At 40.1% G+C, this 20,802-nt stretch overlaps 1 protein-coding gene across 1 annotated transcript in view; it reads right to left on the bottom strand.

Annotated features, from left to right (window-relative positions):
* The window catches only part of OXCT1 (3-oxoacid CoA-transferase 1), a 103,608-nt gene that overhangs the window by 30,247 nt on the left and 52,559 nt on the right, over positions 1–20,802 (bottom strand). The window contains exons 8-13 of the mRNA XM_070743383.1: positions 15,157–15,264; positions 8,223–8,337; positions 8,020–8,114; positions 7,367–7,415; positions 4,411–4,483; positions 3,658–3,733 (exon numbers count right to left, since the gene is read on the bottom strand). Of these exons, the coding sequence (XP_070599484.1) occupies positions 3,658–3,733; positions 4,411–4,483; positions 7,367–7,415; positions 8,020–8,114; positions 8,223–8,337; positions 15,157–15,264 (516 nt within the window). The remainder of the gene's footprint in view (positions 1–3,657; positions 3,734–4,410; positions 4,484–7,366; positions 7,416–8,019; positions 8,115–8,222; positions 8,338–15,156; positions 15,265–20,802) is intronic.

The following is a 20,802-nucleotide window of genomic DNA, read 5'->3' as shown; positions in this document are numbered from 1 at the left end:
GTTGCCACACTGGAGTTGGAGGTCAGGAAGGAGGGATTTGAGATAGAGGGATTTTTGTAGCCAAAGTAAAGTAGAGGGTCTAAAGAGAAAAATATCCATGTTGTGATAGCCATAAGAGATAAATTTACTCTGAACCTCTTAATTAACCCTAAGAAGATTAGCTCTAGCTGCACACAGTTATAAGTAGATTTATTTATTTATTTATTTACTTACTTATTTACTTACTTACTTACTTACTTACTTACTTACTTACTTACTTACTTACTTACTTACTTACTTACTTACTTACTTACTTACTTATTTATTCATGTATTTATTTAGTCCAATACACAATGAGGGTTTTAGTGGATATATATCTATATACACATAGTAAAATACATGATGAAGATACTCAGTCAAATATATCTAAGAAATAATAGAAAATAGGATTAAATTAGATATTGATTTAAAATGTTTATGTTTTATTATAGATAGAAAAGGGGAATATAAGGGAATCAATTTTGTAATATTGCTATTTGTAGATGAAATAGGTTTGATGTGTAGTTAATTTTAATTAATTTAGCAAAGAAGAGGAAATCACTTTATCAAAAAGTGTAAACATTTTTGAATGTTTAATGTAACAAAGAAATATCATTTATTATTATTTTAGGCATGGATCCTGTGTTTTCTACTGATTATGTTGGAGAAAAATAAAGAAATAGTATAGGTTTCTTAGTATAGGTTAGTAATAGAACATATCAATGAAAGAATAGAAGACGAGATATAGGAATAAAAGAAAGGTATAGGAGATATAGGAGAGCAATAGGACAGGGGACGGAAGGCACTCTAGTGCACTTGTACTCGCCCCTTACTGACCTCTTAGGAATCTGGATAGGTCAACCGTAGATAATCTAAGGGTAAAATGTTGGGGGTTTGGGGATGACACTATGGAGTCCGGTAATGAGTTCCACGCTTCGACAGCTCGGTTACTGAAGTCATATTTTTTATAGTCAAGTTTGGAGCGGTTAATATTAAGTTTAAGTCTGTTGTGTGCTCTTGTGTTGTTGTGGTTAAAGCTGAAGTAGTCGCCGACAGGCAGGACGTTGCAGCATATGATCTTGTGGGCAATACTTAGATCTTGTTTAAGTCGTCTTAGTTCTAAACTTTCTAGGCCCAGGATTGAAAGTCTAGTCTCATAGGGTATTCTATTTAGAGTGGAGGAGTGAAGGGCTCTTCTGGTGAAGTATCCTTGGACATTTTCAAGGATGTTAATGTCTGAGATGCGATATGGGTTCCAAACAGATGAGCTGTATTCGAGGATGGGTCTGGCAAAGGTTTTGTAAGCTCTGGTAAGTAGTGTGAGATTGCCAGAGCAGAAGCTACATAGGATTAGGTTTACAACTCTTGAAGCCTTCTTGGCTATATTGTTGCAGTGGGCTTTGGTACTTAAATCTTTTGTTATTAGTATACCAAGTGGGGATATTAGTTAACCGAGTGGGGATTATCTGTGATAATTTTACTATTGGAGGCAGTGAAATAGTTGAGCTCTGAATGCTATAGCGGCAAAACTATAATACAAGTTGCTGCATTCTAATCTTTCATCTAAAATATTTTGCAGGAAAGCGAATAAGGAAAGGAGAGATCTATTTATATCCCTGCTTAGCTTATCATTTAGTTAACATATACATGATTGGCCTTGCGTGGCTGGAACAGAAACCAATGCTTTTTATCAACGCAACAAATAATGAAAATAACTGGCTCACTACTGTAGATGGGTTTTATCAGTTTGGTCTTCAGAACCCCAACATTTCCCTCTATTACAGATAGTTTAAAACCCTGGAAGAAAGAAATAACATCTACAATTATCTTGAAAAATATCCTAAGTAACAGAATGAAGCTTGACAAGAGTGATTCACTTCATTTGGTAATAGAAGCTATGAAAAAGACCTTGGCATAGTAGTGGATTACAAACTGAATATGTGTAATTCTGTTTAATTCTCTATTATTCTGTGTCATTCTGTAATGTGGAAGCAAAAAATAAGAATGCTTGTTTAGGCGGCATCAACATAAATATAACTTTCAAATCACAAGAAAATAATAACTATTCCTCTTCATTCTTAGTCTCCTTAGTCAGACACTCCCCTACACCAAGGACTCTGTCTATTCAGAGCAACATCTTCTAAGATGTATTTAGAGAAACTGGAGCAAATTGAAAGAACAGCAAGAAGGAAGACTAAGGGATTAGATATTAAGTGCAAAGAAGATGGATTGAAGAAACTGGGTATACTAAGCCTTGAGAAAAGATGATTGAGGTTTAATAAAAATAGCACTGTTCAAAAACATGAATGGATATTACAAAGAAGGTCAAAACCTGTTCTTTCCTCCATGGAAAAATGGATTTAAATTACAGAATTGATCAAATTCTGACTGAATGTTATAAAAAACTTTCTAACCGCAAGATCAGTTCAGCAGGGATCTAACAAACCCCTTCTCGCTTTATGAAATCCTTGATTCTATTCCATGATTCAGATGTCTTGGATTACAATTTCTATTGGTTTTTTTTTTAATTATTTATTTATTGGTTTTGCACATTTGAAAATAACATAAAACAAACATAAAACAGTGCACAGTGCATGTGCCCATCACCCGCCGCCACCACCACCACCAATTGCGGGGGGGTTCAAATATTTACTAGTTTATGTTCTTTTATTTCCTTAGCTCTAATTTGCATTTGTTTACTGTTCAAAGAGTGATTGCAGTTTATTTTTCACATTTTCGTCTATCTGTCATGGTCACAATAGAAATTGTAAATTGTAAAATGATTACAATTTCTATCGTGACCATGACAGAATTCTCATCCCACGGAATCTGGAATCATTGGTCCCTCAGCCTGAAACTAAATAACAGGTTTAAAAATTTCATTTTATATTTAGATGATATAGCTGAGCAATCAATTGATATTGCAATTAGGAACTACTGAAGAGCCCCTAGTGGGAAGGGCAATGACACAAAACAGATTGAAGCAAGATGTTCCTTTTCTTTTTCATTAGAATTTTCATTAGGCAGAAGGCGGTCCCGGAGATATTCTGGTCCGGTGCCATGAAGGGCTTTATAGGTCATAACCAACACTTTGAATTGTGACCGGAAACTGATTGGCAACCAATGCAGACTGCGGAGTGTTGGTGTAACATGGGGGAACTGAAACATCTCCCCCGGGCACGTACAATTTATGTATGGTATGTTTGTGTGTGTGCTTGTTAGTATATCGGGGTTCTTTTTAAAACTTTTTTAAATATTTAAATTTATTTGAATCTATTTGGATTTGTACGATTTGTTTATGCCTGTTGTGAGCCGCCCCGAGTTCACGGAGAGGGGCAGCATACAAATCTAAATAATAAATAAATAAATAAAACATGGGCATATTTAGGGAAACCCATGATTGCTCTCGCAGCTGCATTCTGCACGATCTGAAGTTTCCGAACACTTTTCAAAGGTAGCCCCATGTAGAGAGCGTTTTACAGTAGTCGATTTATTTGGGCATGCATTCAAAAGTTATATTCTCCTTTCCCTTGCATTTTTTTGAAACATGAATGTTAAGAAAGCATCTTTAGTAAAGATATACATCAGCACTTCAAATTATTCTCAGCAGTAAAATAATATAAAATTAAATCTACTTACAGGAATCATCCAGTTGGCCAAATCACCATTTTTAGATACCTGCATTGCCCCAAGCATAGTTAGATCAACATGTCCCCTGTTAAAACAGCAAAGCACAACATCAGTGCACAACTGGAAAAACAACTACACACAGGTTTCTACCACACTAGTTACTTTAATCCTCATGATGTTGAAAAATTGAATAGCAGTGAGATTAAAGAATTACTTGTTTAAATGTATCTGAATAAACATAAGACTGAAGTTCCAAAGACATTTGCAGAAGACTATGTCTGTCTGAACTCAGTAATAGATTAAAATGTGGCATTAATTAATTGAATAAATCACAAATGGCTGGGACTCCAAGCCATGATCCATAAACTATAATGATCAGGTTAATGCAAATTGCTAAGCCCAAAGCCAACCGACTGGTACCCATGCTGGCTTGCTACCAGACTCTGATCAGCAGATGTTATTTTAAAAAAACAAATGTTAACATCTAATAAATAATAAAATACCTTTTGTGTATGCATATTTAGTTATGAAAACATCCCTGCTATGAAACTCAGTTCATAAAATAGAAGGATTTATATAGAAAGTTAGTTTGGCAACTCTTCAAATTGCTGGAGTTGCTAATATAGCTCAAATATCTATCAATTGCATGACTGTTTTGATGGGTAAGTATGAAGTCCCGTTGGGATGGTTAAATAATAAATGCAACCACCAACTGGGGAAGTGCCTTGGTCAATTAGTAAAATTAAGACGATCATTACATACCCTCGAATCATTGCAAAAGATTCATCACTAGAGAAGTATGAAGCACCTGGCAATACAGTGACTGTTTCTTTACCTGAAAAAGAAATTGAGCATAAAATCAGGGAACTTTCCAGGGTGGTACTGGAAATTTATTCTGCCAACTCAACTCTTATCAACTTCATACATTATGATTCTTAATTAGTGTAAAACAAAAAACCGTTCCCACTGCATTAAATAGAAATTTTCTTGAAGGACCTCATTGTTAAAAAAAATATGGTTACTGTATTCAGTAAGGCAGAAAGATGTAGAGGTGGACTACCTTCATGATAACTATACTAGTGTTTGGGAAATAAAAAAAGAATACAAAATGAAAAAACATGTAAGCACATAAGAACATAAGAAGAGCCATGCTGAAGCGGCCCGAAGCCCATCGAATCCAGCATTCTGTTTCACAGTGGCCCACCAATTATACATGGAGATCTTGAGCAGAAAGAGAAGGCAAAACCCTCCCTTTCCCTTGACTCCTAACTGTTGTGGTTAGCTCTGGCCCAGCTCCTGTCCCAAGGACTGTGGATGTGGGGGAGACATCCACATGCTGCAGGCCTGTTTTGCTCCCGGTGGAATCTGCTGATGAAGGCTCCTCTGACCAAGAAGGCATGAGTGACAGGGAGGAGGAGAGTGTGGCAGACAGCTCAGAAGGAGATCAATTATCTAGCTCCTCTTTGGATTCAGAACAAGAGTTAATGATACAGCCACGCATGCAGAGAGCGATGCATAGGCAGAAACAACTGAGAGATTATTATCAAAGAAAATGAGGCCACCTGTGGTTGAGTGGGGCTGTGGTAATTAGTGAAGCTGCTATAAATAGCAGCCTGTGGGTTTGGCCATTGTGGAGGATTATCTGATTGTTGTGTTTCGTGCCTGCCTTGCTGACTTTGACCTTTGTGTGCTGATTTTTCCGCACTTTGAAACTAAAGCAGAGCAAAAGGTGTTTCACTTTGTGAAAGAAGAAGGACTGTGAATTACCTCACAGCTGCAAGCTAAGTATCACAGAACTGATAAGGGACTTGTACAAATTACCAGTTTGTTTGGAGATGAGTGCTTTTTGCTATACAAAAAGAGTGCTCCGTTTATTTGCATTTTCGGTATAAAGAACATTGTTTTGAATGGTCAAACGTGTGTGTGTCTGAAATTGTACCTGTGCATTTTCGGGAGGATTCTACCAGAGAGCTCGACAGAACACTAACAAATGGTATCCAGGGGAATCCTGCCTGCCTCAACTAACATAGAGGCGGCACTTGGACATCCGTTAGGAACTTTCAAGTACTTAATATCTGCCCAAAGAGAATGCTAAACTTGCTTGATACCTTGCGTTTTCTAAATCAAATGTTTTAAATTTGATTCTGTTTGAAGGTATTGCAAATGTTCATGCACCTACAGATCCTGTGCTGCTGACCACTTCCTTTATAAACCCTTGACTGTAAAAAATATGACTTTAGTAATCGGGTTGTTGAAGCATGGAACTCATTACCGGACTCCGTAGTATCATCCCCTAACCTCAACATTTTACCCTTAGGCTATCCACGGTTGACCTCTCCAGATTCCTCAGAGGTCAGTAAGGGGCGTACATAAGCGCACTAGAGTGCCTTCCGTCCCCTGTCCTATAGTCTCTCCTACATCTCGTATTTCTTCTCTACTATATCCTCTGTAACCTTCATTGTGTATTATTGTGTATTGGACAAAATAAATAAATAAATAAAATAAATAAAAATGCAGAAATGAAGCCAGTGAATCAAAAAATGATAGTTACGTGGTTCATATTTAAGCACAGGTATCATGAAAAGTTCATATGAAGAGGGGTTCGTAAGATGAGGTATCACTGTACTCCAAAATCCCCATTTCCTCCCCACTCTTGGGGAAAGCATATTGCAATATCTTCATTCCCACCCTATTCTGGGGCCAGCCAGAGGTGGTATTTGCCAGTTCTCTGAAGTACTCAAAATTTCCGCTACCAGTTCTCCAGAATCTGTCAGAACCTGCCGAATTTCACCCCTGGAATAGACCCTCATAATCAGTCAGCGACCCTGATGAATAATCTCCAGAAAATGGCACCGCCCAGTTCATTCAGCTTCATTGGAACCAAGTAACTCCCATGAGGTACTTTGTTTACTTTTGAAAGGGCAGAATCATCACTTAAGGAGAATAATGCCCAGGTAATAATTATAGTACTTTATCAGGATGGAGATGTGCAGAACTAAATTGAGAGAGGAGGAAGAATCGTATTTGTGATGTTTTCACTTTATAACTTGGAAACTAAAGCGAAGAATTACTAGAGTTACTCTGATGTAACTAAAGTGACTGGCAACAAAAAAACATATCAGGTACATGTAGTCTAAATCATGCGCAGAGGCAAAAGACAAGATGGTGGCGCCTACGCTTCCGCAGAGAGAGCTGGTTTGGGGCATGGCAAGCCTTGGTTCTGCTGGTTCTAGCAACCCAGGCCAAGTTACTACCAGTTCCATAGAATTGGTCTGAGCTGGGAGGAACCCACCTCTGGTGTACATCTTCCTAGCTTTGTGAGGATTCTGAATGTCTTGGTTCCCAAACACACAAAACTTGTTGTTTTAATAAGACAGAACAGGAAGTTTTTTTAAAATCCTTAGTGGGACTTTAATCTTACTATCTATATTTAAGTGGCAATGACATTAAATTTAGTTTTGCCATGGCTGCAGCTGTGCAAAAATTTGCTTTGTTGTATAAAGTATGTTACTAAAAAACCAAGTAGATCTTTGGCTCAGACAAAATAGTGTGCCCCTTTGCTAAATCTACTTCTTCTATATCTCTACATCTGGAACATTTACTTTCTGATCCTCCCCATGTATTCTATCTGGAGCCAGACAATAAGTTACACTTATCTATCTGAATAAAAAAGCAAGATAGAAATGTATGGTAAAGTAATAGAAAGGGAAAAAGTTACCTGCATTGATGAGGTCAGGGTCAACTTCATTTTCATATGGATAGGGTCCCTAATTCAACAACAACAACAAAATATTGAATCTTTTGTTCTAACAATATATTTAATGAATCTATCCATAAGTATTAACCTCCCCAGCCATATTTACAGCAGTCTGCAACAAACTGTTGTCCTTAGCAACAGGGCGGCATAAAAAATAAATAAATAAATAAATAAATAAAATTAAAATAAATTAAAATAAATAAATTAAAATAAATTAAAATAAATTAAAATAAATTAAAATAAATTAAAATAAAATAAAATAAATCAATAAATAAACAAATAAACCAACCAACCAACCAACCAACCAACCAACCAACCAACCAACCAACCAACCAACCAACCAACCAACCAACCAACTACAGGTCCCATTTCATACAAGGCTGTGATAGGAACTGTAGTCCTATTTATCTTGAAGGCCTTGGCTGGAATAGGCTAGCAGGGGTAGGGAACGTTGGCTCTTCTATGACTTGTGGACTTCAACTCCCAGAATTCCTGAGCCAATCATGCTAGCTCAGGAATTCTGGGAGTTGAAGTCCACAAGTCACAGAAGAGCCAACGTTCCCTACCCCTGGGCTAGTGGATGGGTTTCTCTGTTATCTCTGTTCTTTCCTTACCAAACCAAGGACACCATTTTCACTCTGCAGATGCACAGTTATATCCGGACTGATGAAGTTGCTGGCAAGTAGGGGAATGCCGATACCCAAGTTAGCTTTAATTAAATAAGTTAAGGTTCCATTCAACTTTTATCGACGTTGCATGTTCCGTTGTGCCTTTAGAAACAAGGAAGCAAAGAACTTTCACCATGGCTAAAGGATACCATACATGCCATCTTCAAATTCAAGAGCTGCCCGCCTGATAATCCTTTCTCTTACAATATCACTGCTTTTCTTCTGTTTGCTCTGAGCGGCCTCAGCTTTGCGAAGTGATAATCTCTAAGGGGAAAAAAAAGGAGAGCAAGAAGTTGGTCTTTCTTCCATGTAACATCTGGGATAAGCAAATGACACCTCAGAGGCAGCGGTGGGTTCTGATTTGCTAATTGACACTTCATGCCGGAGCGCACACATGTGCTGTACTAAAAAGCCAGGTTCTCTGCATGCGAAGAAGTAAAAAAAAAACCAATGTCATCTGGCGGGCCCCAGAAGAGCCTTCTCTGTGGCGGCCCCGGCCCTCTGGAATCAACTCCCCCCAGAGATCAGGACTGCCCCCACCCTCCTTGCCTTTCGCAAATTACTGAAAACCCACCTTTGCTGCCAGGCTTGGGGGACATAACTGACCCTTAGCTGTTTCATTTTATGTATGGTTTAATTGGATGGTATGACTGCTTTTTATAATGGGTTTTTTATAATTGTTTTTAATATTAGATTTGTGCTTTGTATTTTGTTCTGAGTCACTTCGAGTCTTCGGAGAGGGGCGGCATACAAGTCTAATAAAGAATGAATGAATGAATGAATGAATGAATGAATGAATGAATGAATGAATGAAAAACAATATGGCGTCGAGAGAATCGGTTTAGGAGAATGGCTAGCCTGGGCCGCTGCCAGTCTCAGGTGGTCAAGTTACTACCAGTTCAACAGAACCGGTTTGAATCTGTCCGAACCCATCTCTGCTCAGTGATCTTAAATAAACAAATGCTCCTTCAGGTGACTTTAAAATAGTAAGAAATAGTATTAGGCGGGCCTGGACTATTTATAGCAATTTTTCTCTGAGTCGAGAGATGCATTTGGTTTTTGAAGAAGTCTTGGAATCTGCACACCAAAAATATCAAGTGAAAAAGGATCAAAAGCTTCCTTTGGTTTTTATATGCTCAAAGGCGGGAGGACTTATAAATATCTGCAATAGAAGAATGGATGGTGAAGCTGGTGGAATCAGCAGAGATTTATTTAATTTATTTATTTATTTATTATTATTATTATTATTATTATTATTATTATTATTATTATTATTATTATTATTATTATTAGAGTTGAAAGGGACCTTACACTGTCAGACTTTCTACTAAATCTGCACTTCTACTAGTTTCTACTTTCTACTAAATCTGCACTTCTACTAGTTTTTCTCATCATTCCTATCACCCATTTCCTCCCATGTTGACTGTATGACTGTTGTAACTTGTTGCTTATATCCTAAGATTTTTATTAATATTGCTTCTTCATTGCTTATTTGACCCCTATGACAATCATTAAGTGTTGTACCACATGATTCTTGACAAATGTATATTTTATTTTATGTACGCTGAGAGCATATGCACCAAGACAAATTCCTTGTGTGTCCAATCACACTTGGCCAATAAAAAATTCTATTCTATTCTATCAAGTTCAACCCCCCTGCTTGAGCAGGAAATCCTACAGCATTCCAGCCAAATGACAGCTTTGATGGAAGATTTTGGCAAAATTTTGTAACAAACAACACCTGCACAGACATTTTGTCTATATGAGGTCCCAAGAAGGATGTTACAAACTTCGAGCAATTCTCAACTTAAACTGATTTATATTGACAAGGTAACAGAGCCAGTAAGCAAAATAATCCACATTGATTATTGCAAGGGCTTACAGACATCAACCTGAATACAAGCCAGAGATTGTTTTGTGGTGGTTTGGGAGGGGGGAATTGGACTGTTGTTGTTGTTGTTGTTTTAAATCATCCGTTGTCCTGGCGAAATAAATCAGTGTTTCGTCCAATTCAAGACAGATGGTTTTATTTGGCAGAATGGATTTTCACCAGGGTTGCAAAACGGGGAAATGAAGTTTTATCATCTCCACGGTTGCAAGCATAGTTCCCTCTAAGCTGAGCAGTGAGCAATCGCTCACTTAAAAATCATCATCAACTCAGAGTTTTCCAAACCTGCCCAGAAGCCGAGAGGGAAAGAGTGAGAGGGAAGGAGAGAGAGAGGGAGAGAGAGAAACAGATAGAAAAAAGAGAGGAAGGAAAAGAGAAAGAAAAAGAATGGGAGTAAGGAAGAGAGAAAGAAAATCAAAATCTAGTTTGAAACTAGCTCAACTATTTAAGTGGCATTTCGATATTGATAGAGTTGCCCTATTATGAGCTCACTGTTATAGACACACAGTACAGTATTTTATTTTGAAATTCTCTGAGGCAAAACAGGGTGGGTTTTTTATTTGTTTGTTTGTTTGTTTGTTTGTTTAATATTTCTGTGCCGCCCAGTCCCAAAGGGATTGCCGCTCAGACACTATACTTTTCCGTCCACCCCCCCCAAAAAAAAATTAGAGGGAACACTGGTTGCAAGAACAGTGTATGCGAGAGCCCTGAATATTCCTATATGCATTATGCGGAGCTGTGGATCAATAGCCAGGCTGCTACTGTGAGGTCTAGGGACAAGGCTTCTGGTCTAAATCTGCAGCTTGTTATCTTGGCCACTGCTTCTTATTTGAAATTTGAACACCAAGAGCATAAATTTCTTAGCGCAGTTAATGGGAGGGGGGAAATGGGAGATAAAGAGAATTTAGGTATCTCTTTTGCTATTTTATTCACACGACTGCAATCGGGCCAGATATATGATTGCAATTATTCCTCCTTTAATAAGATAAAGGCTATCTTTCTTTGCCAGGCTCTCTGGTTGAATCTGCTTTATACCAGAATCCTCACCCAGCAGGCAGTGGAAAAACTGTATTACGTCCAATATAATTTCTATCTGAAAATGCAATCAGCACCTTATAGATGGATGCTATTTTTATGGACTCTTTCCGCAGTTTCTGTTCCCTCCAACACCCCACAGCCCGGTAAACAGGGAAGCTCGAAGCTTCGTTGTCTGTTTACCAAGAAAGATCCCAAGGAGGATTAAAAGAAAAATAAGTAATACCAATTCAACCCCGGTTGCAACTGTGATCCAGGCTATATAAAACATTTCAAAACAAGAGGGGGGCGGAAAAGAGGAGTCACAAGGGTGAAGGAAAACAGACCCGAGGAAAAGAAAAGGTGGAGGGCAGTTGAAGATGCGGCTGAATAATAAGATGGCAAATCGACACAGAGACCTTTCGACTGAATGTGAAGAAATAAAGAAACTGCAGGGACTTGCTCGCTCAGACAGTTTCCAGGAGTCAACATTGACGCAAATGTGAAGGCTGAATAAATAAAGAAAAATAAGAGAAATGGGGGGAGAGAGAACGAAGAGGAGGAGGAGGAGGGTGGGAGGGGAAGGGAAGGGAAGGAAAGGAAAGGAAAGAGACTAGGGTGAGGGGAGGAGAGTAGAATAGAGGAGGAGAGGAGAGAAGAGGAGAGAAAGGAAGGCAAGGAAAGGAAAGGAAAAGAAAAGAAAAAAGAAAAGAGACTACGATGTAGAGAGGAGAGGAGAGGAGAATAGAGGAGAGGTGGAGAGGAGAGGAGGGTAAAGGAGAGGAGAGGAAAGGAAGGAAAGGAAAGGAAAGGAAAGGAAAGGAAAGGAAAAGAAAAGAAAAAAGGGTAGGGTGAGGAGAGTAGAATAGAGGAGAAGCGGAGAGGAGCGGAGAGGAGAGGAGCGGAGCAGAGAGGAGAGGAGAGGAGAGGAGAGGAAAGGAAAGGAAAGGAAGGAAAGGAAAAGAAAAGAAAAGAAAAAAGAGTAGGGTGAGGAGAGTAGAATAGAGGAGAAGCGGAGCCGAGCCGAGAGGAGAGGAGCGGAGAGGAGAGGAGAGGAAAGGAAGGAAAGGAAAGGAAAGGAAAAGAAAAGAAAAGAAAAAAGAGTAGGGTGAGGAGAGTAGAATAGAGGAGAAGCGGAGCGGAGCGGAGAGGAGAGGAGCGGAGAGGAGAGGAGAGGAGAGGAGAGGAAAGGAAGGAAAGGAAAGGAAAAGAAAAGAAAAAAGAGTAGGGTGAGGAGAGTAGAATAGAGGAGAAGCGGAGCGGAGCGGAGAGGAGAGGAGCGGAGCAGAGAGGAGAGGAGAGGAGAGGAGAGGAAAGGAAAGGAAAGGAAGGAAAGGAAAAGAAAAGAAAAGAAAAGAAAAAAGAGTAGGGTGAGGAGAGTAGAATAGAGGAGAAGCGGAGCCGAGCCGAGAGGAGAGGAGCGGAGAGGAGAGGAGAGGAAAGGAAGGAAAGGAAAGGAAAGGAAAAGAAAAGAAAAGAAAAAAGAGTAGGGTGAGGAGAGTAGAATAGAGGAGAAGCGGAGCGGAGCGGAGAGGAGAGGAGCGGAGAGGAGAGGAGAGGAGAGGAAAGGAAGGAAAGGAAAGGAAAAGAAAAGAAAAGAAAAAAGAGTAGGGTGAGGAGAGTAGAATAGAGGAGAAGCGGAGAGGAGAGGAGAGGAAAGGAAAGGAAGGAAAGGAAAGGAAAAGAAAAGAAAAGAAAAGAAAAAAGAGTAGGGTGAGGAGAGTAGAATAGAGGAGAAGCGGAGCGGAGCGGAGAGGAGAGGAGCGGAGAGGAGAGAAGAGGAAAGGAAGGAAAGGAAAGGAAAAGAAAAGAAAAAAGAGTAGGGTGAGGAGAGTAGAATAGAGGAGAAGCGGAGAGGAGAGGAGAGGAGAGGAGAGGAAAGGAAAGGAAGGAAAGGAAAGGAAAAGAAAAGAAAAGAAAAAAGAGTAGGGTGAGGAGAGTAGAATAGAGGAGAAGCGGAGCGGAGAGGAGAGGAGAGGAGCGGAGAGGAGAGGAGAGGAAAGGAAGGAAAGGAAAGGAAAAGAAAAGAAAAGAAAAAAGAGTAGGGTGAGGAGAGTAGAATAGAGGAGAAGCGGAGAGGAGAGGAGAGGAGAGGAGAGGAGAGGAGAGGAGAGGAGAGGAAAGGAATACAGTGATCCCCCGCTCGTTGCGAGGGTTCCGTTCCAGGAGCCCCCGCAACGAGCGGGTTTTCGCGAAGTAGCGATGCGGAAGTAAAAACACCGTCTGCGCATGTGCAGACGGTGTTTTTACTCCCACAGCGCTAGCGAGGAGCCGAAGATTGGGGGCGGGGCGGCTGTTTGCCGCCGGCATGGAGGGCTTCCTAGCAGCCCCCCAAACCCGGGTTGGGGGTCCGGGGGGCGCTGGCTCTCGGCGCTTTTGAGCTGAGTCCGGAAGCGAATTCGCTTCCGGACTCAGCTCAAAAGCGCCGATAGCAAGCGGCAAGGAACGGCTTGTCTCGGCGCTTTCGAGCTGTCAGCTCGAAAGCGTAGATGGTATTTTTGACTTCCGGGTTGAAAAATAGCGAAGTACCCTGTTCGCAATGGTTGGGGACGCAATAAACGGGGGATCACTGTATTAGAAAACTAACCAGGAATGGGAAAGGAAAGAAAAGAGTGATTTTGACTCAGTGTTGACTCAGGTGACTTCCTGGACAAGTCCCTGCAGTTTTCTTGGCAAGTTTTTCAGAAGTGTGTTGCTATTGTCTCTTTCCTGGCACTGAGAGAGAATGACTAGTTCAAGGTTGTTCAGCTGATTTGATGCCTAAGGCAGGACTACATCTCCCAGTCTCTCAGTTTCTAACTTGGTATCCCAACCATTACACCAAACTGACTGTCATTTTTTGGCACTCCCAAATATAGAAAGAGAGAGCAAAACTGTCTGGGCTGTCATCCCATGGATCTCTTCCTTTTGTAAGCTTCTCTTAAGAAAAAGGTGGGAAAAAAACAGTGCTTGGATCACATCTGCTACGAACCAATCATTTGACTGCAATTGCAACGTAAGGCTACAATAACAGATGCTGCTTCTATTTATGGTCTAATTTCCTTCACAGAGCTCAAGACAGTATACATAGAATTCAGAGCAACCTCAAAGTGAGACCCCCTTAATATCGGCAAATTTGATATATAACATACCCTAAGACTGTAATGGCAAATCTACACGTACCACAGGTGGCAAGGGGAACCATATCGGCGGGTACGTGAGACGTGGCCCTAAGCCAGCTGATTTTCAGCCTTGGGGGAGGCTGTTTCACCCTCTGGATGCTTCAGGGAAGCTGAAAAAGTGCCCAATGGACAAACCGGAAGTCTGGAAAGTGCACTTCCGGTTTGCCCGTTGTGCTGTTTTTTGCACTCCGGAGGGTTCAAGAATGCTTCCTGAAGCCCTGGAGTGCAAAAAACAGCACAATGGGCAAACCAGAAGTACATTTTCCGAACTTCCGGTTTCTCTGTTGGGCCGTTTTTTTGCACTCCGGGGCTTCTTGGAGCTTCCCTGAATCCTCTGAAGTGCAAAAAACAGCGCAACTGGCAACCGGAAGTCCGTTTTTCCGCACTTCCAGTTGCCCGTTTGGCTGTTTTTATCATGTCCCAGGCTTCAGTGAAGGGGGGGGGGTTGTGCGTGTGCGTGAAGGCAGCACCAGGGGGTTGTGCATGCGTTGGAGGAGGGAAGAAGTATGCACAGATGCAAACATGCTAGCATACCCACACACACCCTTTTGGCACATGAACCAAAAAAAGTTCACCATCACTGCCCTAAGATATACCCTGGACCAAAGTTATTCCTTAGGAGTGATACCCCCCCCCCATAAGGGAATCAAAGATTGCCATTATTCTATAAGGAAATGACTTTTTAAGTTACCTGCTGCCTCACACATTATTTTGTGTAAAGCATAGATCAGATTTGCCTGTGCTGAATGTCTGGAGGTGATAGAGATAGTAGATTACCTGTCTCTGGAGACTCAGACTCATGAAACTCTTCCTCGGTTCTCGCTATAATCACCACATCCAAACTAACAGTATAAGGCAGTATAAGCATAAGGTAGTATAAGGGCAGACTAGATGGACCATGAGGTCTTTTTCTGCCGTCAGACTTCTATGTTTCTATGTTTCTATGTAACACTGCCAGTGGAAACATTTTGTAAGCACACCCAGATCCACAGACCAGTTCCAAACCCACCTAGGAGTTACCTCAATTCTTTTTTCATACTTGTCCCCTTTGATGAGACGATGGACGTATATTTTGGGGACGTGGATATCTTCGGGAGCAAATGACCCTACATCAACAATTTCTTCCACCTGAAACAATAGGAAAAAAAGGAAAGATAAAGAGATAATTCAGTGCAGCATACCACATGATTTTGACAAGAATAAGGAGACTGCAATTTTTCCTTATTTATTATTATTTATTATTATTTATTAGATTTGTATGCCGCCCTTCTCCGAAGACTCGGGGCGGCCCTCTTTAGCCATCTTTTCAAGATGTGCTAGTACTACAATGCCCAGAAATACTAGCACACACAGTCCAAAGTTGTGCTTGCTATGAATTATGGGAGTTGTCATCCCAATACTCCAAAAGAGAGTAATTCAAGGACGATTTGTTCAGGGAAGGGAAGGAGGGGAGGAGAGGGGAGGAGAGGAGGTTGGAAGGGACCTTAGAGATCTTCTAGTCTAACCCCCTGTTTAGGCAGGAAACCCTATACCATTTCAGTAGAATGGTTATCCAATCTCTTCTTTAAAGCTTCCAGTGTTGGAGCATTCACAACCTCTGGAGGCAAGTTGTTCCACTGATTAATTATTCCAACTCTCAGGAAATTTCTCCTTAGTTCTAGCCTGCTTCTCTCCTTCATTGGTTTCAACCCACTGTTTATTGTCCTACCCTCAAGTGTTTTGAAGAATAGCTTCAGTCCCTCTTGTTTGTGACAACCCCTGAGATATTGGAACACCATTATCATGTCAACCCTAGTCCTTCTTTTCATTGTTCCACACATGGGATGTAACTGAGAATGAATCTGAGCGATTTTGTCCATCAAACTCCTCTGAACGCCCCTGAAAATGATCACCTAACACACACACCTTTTGTCTCAGGAGTGCATGGGTCATCCAGAACATGGCCACCGGATGACACTACAGGGCTACCGGATGACCTGTAGAACTCATGAAAGTAGGAAGTCTTGCATTTTCAAATCAACATTTAAGCACATGCCAATGAATTATTGCCTAAATTGCTGCAGTCTTCCCCAATACTAATTACTTGTTATGGCCCATTTACTGTTAAGATCTCTACCATTTATTCCTAATAAACATATGGATGCAAATGGCTGGGTATAGCCTCAGATGAGCAGAGGTGAAAACAACAAACCAGAGTGAAGATCAGTGAAAAAAACAAATGTGCAATTATCAATTTGACAGATACAAAACCTCCAAATACTATTTTTCCATTCTGCCTTTACCTACTAGTGACCACTAGTGATCCCAAGATCTTCACTGTGTTATATGGGTAAATTTTCCCTCTCCTCTGCAACAGCTTTCATAAGTGCCTACAATGCATTTTCAAACTTCCATAGAATAGAACTGGAAGGGACCTTGGAAATCTTCTAGTCTAGCCCCCTGCTCTTTTGCGAACTTCTGACAAGCAAAGTCAATGGGGGAGCCATTTCAAATACCTCTATCAGCTTTCAAAGGCTAACAAGCCTTGCTTAAGTTTATAGTACTTGTAACAGCTAGATTCTCACTAACTTGGGAAGGATTTGATTGTGGTTTATCTGATCAATCTTCAACTGTCAATCTCTAGATTGTTGCTATTTTTTATCATTGTTGTTATTGTACATTTAATGCACGGTTTTCTACAAATGTTTAAAAAAATAATTGACATCAATAGGGCACATTTATTTATTTATTTATTTATTTTTATTTAGTCCAATACATAATACACATTGAAGAGAATAGATATGTAGTAATATAACTAAAGAAACGAATAGAAAAAAAGATATAAAAGTATAGGTGAACAAATTTGAAAGGAAGAAAAGATAAATGAGATAAGGAGAGACAATTGGACAGGGGACGGGAGGCACACTGGTGCACTTATGCACGCCCCTTACTGACCTCTAAGGAACCTGGAGAGGTCAATCGTGGATAATCTAAGGGAAAAATGTTGGGGGTTAGGGGTTGACACTACTGAGTTAGATAATGAGTTCCATGCTTCGACAACTCGGTTGTTGAAGTCATATTTTTTACAGTCAAGTTTGGAGCGGTTAATATTAAGTTTGAATCTGTTGCGTGCTCTTGTGTTGTTGCGATTGAAGCTGAAGTAGTCATTGACAGGTAGAACGTTGCACATGTAGCAAACAGATGCATAGAAAATACATCTAAATTGAATGGGCATAATTTGACCTAGAAATCCAATTGGTTTGATAAGTTGTTTTATGCAAAAATATGCTAGCTAATATCATATGAATTAGATGAATTTGTGGACTTCGTTTTAATTTGTTTCAGGGATCTGAAAATGTGTTTTCTATATATTCATTTGGGAAATAAATCCTTATAATTCTGGAAAACAAAGGAAGCCTGAAACCAAGGAAAACTAAGATTGAATAAAATACGGTATATTGTACAAACACTGACCCTTTTTAAGGACCTTCAAACATTCAACAAAAACTATGTAAATACCAATAGTTAGGTGAGAAGTGAAACTCATCCAATACTGCCACACACTGTAATGAGTTCCATTGTACCTGAGCGAGCAGAATAATAATGGAACAGGACAGCTGTTGCTAAGCAACCTGGGATACATTGCAGGAGTTTTAATTACATTTATTAATTAGTTATGGGTGAAAGAATTCTACATTGTGTAGAACCCGCATCCTCAAAATTCATCTTGAACCTGTCAAAACCTAAAGAAAATACAGACCTTTTTTTTTCTAGCTTCTTCCACTGACGAGGAAAAGAAAAACACAATTTGCGAAGAACATAATGAAAGGGGAAGAAAACCAGAGTGGAGGGTAAAAAGGAGAGAAAGAGGCAGATATGGAGACTGAAATACAAAGTACAAGACTTCTGCTTTAAGTCTTCTTCAACCTGGTCCAGGTGCATTTGGCTACCAATCCTGTGAGATCAACACATCTGAAGGGTACCAGCTTGGTGAAGGCTGTCCTTATCACACTGAATATTGACAACCCCAGAGACATTCTAAGTCTTTCAGAGTTATATTGTAATTAAATAGTTAACAGTGTGTGTTAGTATAAGCTCCACCCATTATGATGTAAAATCCTGCCACATGATACATGCATCATTTCCTCCTTCTTGAAAAACTCCATTTTGCCCTGACTCTTTCTCTTTTGTCTGCAACGATGTAGCACGCATTCCAGATGCCTCAAACAGGCATTAGCTATATTTTCTTATTTTCATAATAAAAGTAACTTCGTTTGAAAGCTGATTCTCTACTTTAATCCATCGACTCTCAGATTTGATTTATTATAGTCCACGCGGGCTATAATTTATCTACTAAATCTGTCAATCCTTACCCAGTTTCCCCAAAACTAAAAAAGCGTCTTATATTAATTTTTGCTCCCAAAAGTGTGCTACGTCTTATTTTCAGGGGATGTCTTTCTTTTTTTGGCTGAACAAAAAAAAATGAACATTTATTATATACTGTACAGTAGTTGTCATCATAGTTCCCTCTAAGCTGAGCAGTGAGCAATCGCTCACTTAAAAATCATCATCAACTCAGAGTTTTCCAAACCTGCCCAGAAGCCGAGAGGGAAAGAGTGAGAGGGAAGGAGAGAGAGAGGAAGAGAGGAAGAGAGAGAAACAGATAGAAAAAAGAGAGGAAGGAAAAGACAGAAAAAGAATGGGAGTAAGGAAGAGAGAAAGAAAATCAAAATCTAGTTTGAAACTAGCTCAACTATTTAAGTAGCATTTTGATATTGATAGAGTTGCCCTATTATGAGCTCACAGTTATAGACACAGTACAGTATTTTATTTTGAAATTCTCTGAGGCAAAACAGGGTGGGTTTTTTATTTGTTTGTTTGTTTGTTTGTTTATTATTTCTGTGCCACCCTGTCCCGAAGGGACTGCCGCTCAGACACTATACTTTTCCGCTCACCCCCCCAAAAAATTAGAGGGAACACTGGTTGTCATCACAAACCAGCATAACCAGACAAACTGTGAATTCTACCAAGAATTTCTTACTACTACCCAGTGAAGGGCTACCAAATTTTTTACTACCACACTGTGGGCATGGCTTATGCAGGACGCCCTGCATTTTCTTTCAACGTCTTTCAGTGAAAATTGGGTGCTCTGGGGTGGAGCTCCATTGTCGCTACCCCATTGCGTCCACCACACCTTCTGCGCAGTAGCCTACCACTGCTACTACTATACCATTATTTCCATGTACAACAATTATACTTTCTTCAAATATATGTTATATATGTTCTATTAGGGAATGCTGCAAAACGAAATGTCTCCTACGTCTTACTTTCGGAGGATGCCTTATATTAGGTAATTCTACGAAGTCTCTCCTATGTCTTATTTTTTGGGGTGACTTATTTTCAGGAAAACATGGTAGTACTGTTTTTTATTATAAATGTTACATCTTTCCAGAAATGGGTTGCTGGAGGCTCATAGGGGTTCGGGAGAACTTCTAGCTAAGATTCTGTGCAGTTCGTAGAACCTCCAAATCCCACTCCTGGCTGCAGTGAAGGACTGCAAAAAAAAAAATTACTACCACATTGTGGGCGTGGCTTATTTTGCGGATGTGGCTTGCTGGTCATGTGACTAGGTGAGAGTGGCTTGATGATCATGTGACTGGGGGGTGGCTTAAAGATCATGGTGACTGGCTTAAAGGTGACCAACTTGATGTCACTCACGTCAAAGGTTTGGGTTAGGGTGCCTGGCCTCTCCTCGCCTCAAGGAGATACAATTTCCCTATCTATTTACTGTTACTGAACATCCCAAATATACTATTTAATTCTATGTATATATGCCATATGTATACATACGTATTACACACAGGCAAACAAAAATATACATTATCTACTATATAAACTGTATGTGTATGTACACACACACATGCACGTATAGCTCTTCTAAAATTATATACATCCAACCTTATTTACTATGATAGGAAAAACATACCCAGAGCCCAGAAGAGAAAAAAAGAAAAAAAGTCTAAATTTTCTATCGGTTCTGCTTACCTGTAGGAGCCCATCACTGCCTGGCTGGCCCCACCTATCCTGCCCTGCCCCTCCCAGGAGTCCCCAAGCAGCCCGTTTTAGATGCAGGTAAATGCAGGGTGTGCACAGAGCTTGGGCCTACCAAAAATTCGGGAAGAGGGCCCCCAGAATCTGGGGAGGCTGTTTTCGCCCTCCTGTAAGTTAAAAAAAAAAATCTCCAGAGCCCAGGGAGGGCAAAAATGCCCCCCTCCCACCGTAGTACAGGAAGCCAACTAGGCCATACCCATCATGGCCACACCCATCCAACAACCGGGCAGAGAACCGCGTGCATTTTTCCATGATCAAGGGGAGGAAGTCCTTCCCACTGTAGACAACAAAGGCCAAGCAAAAAGACCTAAACAGTTATCTGGCCCGAGTCTACGGAGAGGGGCGGCATACAAATCTAATTAATAATAATAATAATAATAATAATAATAATAATAATAATAATAATAATAATAATAATAATATCTGCCGCTGAGTTTAATAGATTAAAAACTTTGTAAGATCTTCTATTTGATTTTGTCCGACCTTTCCTCTGAGGCCATCTCGCAACTGGATTGTATGCTGATTGGATCATGTGACTCAGACTCGGGGGGGGGTTGTTAATGAAATTTAACTTTT

Source organism: Erythrolamprus reginae, chromosome 2 (assembly GCF_031021105.1).
Source record: "Erythrolamprus reginae isolate rEryReg1 chromosome 2, rEryReg1.hap1, whole genome shotgun sequence".
NCBI classification, from domain to species: domain Eukaryota; kingdom Metazoa; phylum Chordata; class Lepidosauria; order Squamata; family Dipsadidae; genus Erythrolamprus; species Erythrolamprus reginae.
Note: the sequence above shows the minus strand (reverse complement) of the source record. Positions and strands in the feature narration are given on the sequence as shown.